This window comes from Penaeus japonicus, unplaced genomic scaffold (assembly GCF_977035675.1).
Source record: "Penaeus japonicus unplaced genomic scaffold, GWHDUDI00000001_assembly GWHDUDI00000037, whole genome shotgun sequence".
In the NCBI taxonomy this organism is placed as follows: domain Eukaryota; kingdom Metazoa; phylum Arthropoda; class Malacostraca; order Decapoda; family Penaeidae; genus Penaeus; species Penaeus japonicus.
The window spans coordinates 18,452,882-18,455,381 of NW_028234439.1; the positions used below are offsets into that span (position 1 = coordinate 18,452,882).

The 2,500-nt window shown below is 44.7% G+C and overlaps 1 protein-coding gene across 1 annotated transcript in view; it reads right to left on the minus strand.

Annotated features, from left to right (window-relative positions):
* The window catches only part of Piezo (piezo type mechanosensitive ion channel component), a gene marked incomplete in the record, with an annotated part of 118,198 nt that overhangs the window by 36,173 nt on the left and 79,525 nt on the right, over window positions 1-2,500 (minus strand). Inside the window, 1 exon segment of the mRNA XM_086532682.1 lies at window positions 908-1,348. Coding sequence (XP_086388808.1) covers window positions 908-1,348 — 441 coding nt within the window.

The window sequence follows — 2,500 nt, forward strand, 5'->3', positions numbered from 1 at the left end:
GAGGAGTAATAGGGTTATACAAGGAGGGGGACAGATGGACAGGAAAGGGAACGGGTGGGGGGTGGAACTATACAAGGAGGGGGGAACAGGGATAAAGGGACAGGAAAAGGAAGGGGAAAAGGGGGGGGAGGATCTATTGTAGGAGAGGAGACAGGAGAGAGGGGTGGAGGAGTGAATGAGGGATACAAGAAGAGGGGGGGACAGGGACAGGAAAGGGAAGGGGAGAAGGGGAGAAGGGGAGGGGGGAAAGTGACAGGGTTATGCAAGAAAGTAAGACAGATGGTTAGGGAAGGGGAGAGGAAGGGGTAGATAGGGGGACCCATGTCGCTTTTGCTCACGTCAAAAATTATTTTCTCATGATTATTCTCGGGACTTTTCCTTAGATTTTTTTTATTGATATTGTTTTTAATATTATCATTGATACTATCGAGTGGGAAGTACCTTAAATAGATAAATAAATAATAATAAATAAAAACAGTTACTAGAAACCTAATGAAATAAGTCGTTTTAAGTATATACAAATAATATACCTGTAACATTTGAATAAAATCAACAATATAGATCTTATCCTGGAACGAAACTAAAAGGAGTATAAAAAAGGAAAGTGGAAAAAAGAGGAAAAAGGGAAAACGAGGGAACTGCGAGACTCTATTTAAAAAAAAATAATAAACCATACAGATGGCCTGCCCGTTTCGAAAACACCAAATGAAAAAAAAACGAGTCAAAACGCCACACGAAGATAGAGATAGAGAGAGAGAGAAAAAAAATGTATTCATATATATATATAAATGTATAGACAGTAAACGAAGACACTAAACGTAGAAGGCCGCTAGGATTCTCCAGCTCTATAACGTGATGCAACATGCTCCTACAAGCGAGAGGCGGCCAGGCCAGGTCAGGTCATTACAAGTGTGGTGGGACATCGCTGGCGAGGTGGTGGAGACCGAGGGGCGGTGGTAGGCCAGGTGGTCTCGCAGCCACGGGGGCCCGATGTCGTGGGCGGCGGGGGCGGAGGCTCGCATGGGGGCGTGGCGATCCCGGAGGGCGGGGTAGGGCGGGGGGGAGAAGTAGGGGAAGGAGTCCTCCGAGGGGGAGGTGATGGGCTGGTGCGAGAAGTGGGGCGTGGTGAGGGAGAGGCGAGCCGGTTCGAGGTAGCCGTCGAGGGACAGGGTCATGTTGGCGGAGGAGGGGGTGGGGGCCCCGGGGGTGGCGCTGAGGGCGAGGGGGCGGGGGGACGCAGAGGAGTCCTGGGCACCGTCCACACCTGCGGAGGGGGGCAGGGGAGGGGGCGAGGTCATCTCCAAGGGAAGGGGACTACTGACATTGGAAAACTGTTCCGAGGTGTTAGCTGCAACAAGGATAAATCAATGCGTTAGACGGGGCGTGCAACGGCTAAGGCCCGCTGGCTTCACTGGCTATCAAAAAGGATAAAGCTCAGACATGCGTTGGGAAAAGGCCACAGGTGCGCACTATTGCCAGCTACGAAAAAAAAATTGGAACTATTAAAAAATATTCAGAGCAGATGGCCACACGGATTAACCTACAGGTCCTCTACAAGGCGTTTGCACACAACCCGTCTCCTCGACCCCGCCTCTTGGCTGGACGGACACTTGTTAGGGTTTGTTGGCTTAATGGGGAAGAAAGATTTGAGACAAGTGGCTTTAGCACGGAAATCATGTCTGTTAGAGACAAGTGCATAAGTATATGAATTTATAGAGTAGAAGTAATTTCTTAATTCGGAAACGCACGTCATCCATAAAAGGGAAACAATTTAGTTTACTAATTTCCTGATTGCGTAATTGGAAATGTCAGGCAATGCTTTGCAAAGAAAGCATTTTCAAAATTACAGGCAGCTTTTAAAATAGAGTAAAAATATGCCATTCAAAATAAAGAAATATACAAAATGTAGCAAACGATGCATTTTCTGGCCACAAAAAATATATATCAGACAGAAAAGTGGATCTAAAAATCATGACAAAAGGGCTCTTTTTCATGTCAAAAATCCATACCATAGAAAATGATCGATTCTATGTAGAAAATGAGATAATGCAATATCAACCGGTACGTTGAATAATATATTTTAATAAACACGCCTTTAACTCTAAATTATCTTTTATGGATGAATTTATCACGATAATCTTAGATCAATGTTACTATCATTAAAGTAATTTTCCAAAAGGAGACGCATACCGAAAAATGAAAAAAAAAGAACTTCTAAAAATCCACATACCCAATAAGCTAAAAGCAACACTCCACAAAGTGTATATAGAAAGTAGCACAGCGGACTTGCTATCATGGCAAGTCCAGTAGCTTTACCAGAAGCACAAGAAGCCTGCCCACCTAATTATGATAGGAGTAGAGCGACGTGGATGGCTAGCTAACTAATAGGAGGAAGAGGCCTAGTAACTGTAGGTGTGGGTTGAGTCTCGTAAATGCCTACTTGATTGAACTAGTAGATTAATTTAATCCCTTTGAAGAGAGAGAGAGAGACAGATTTCTA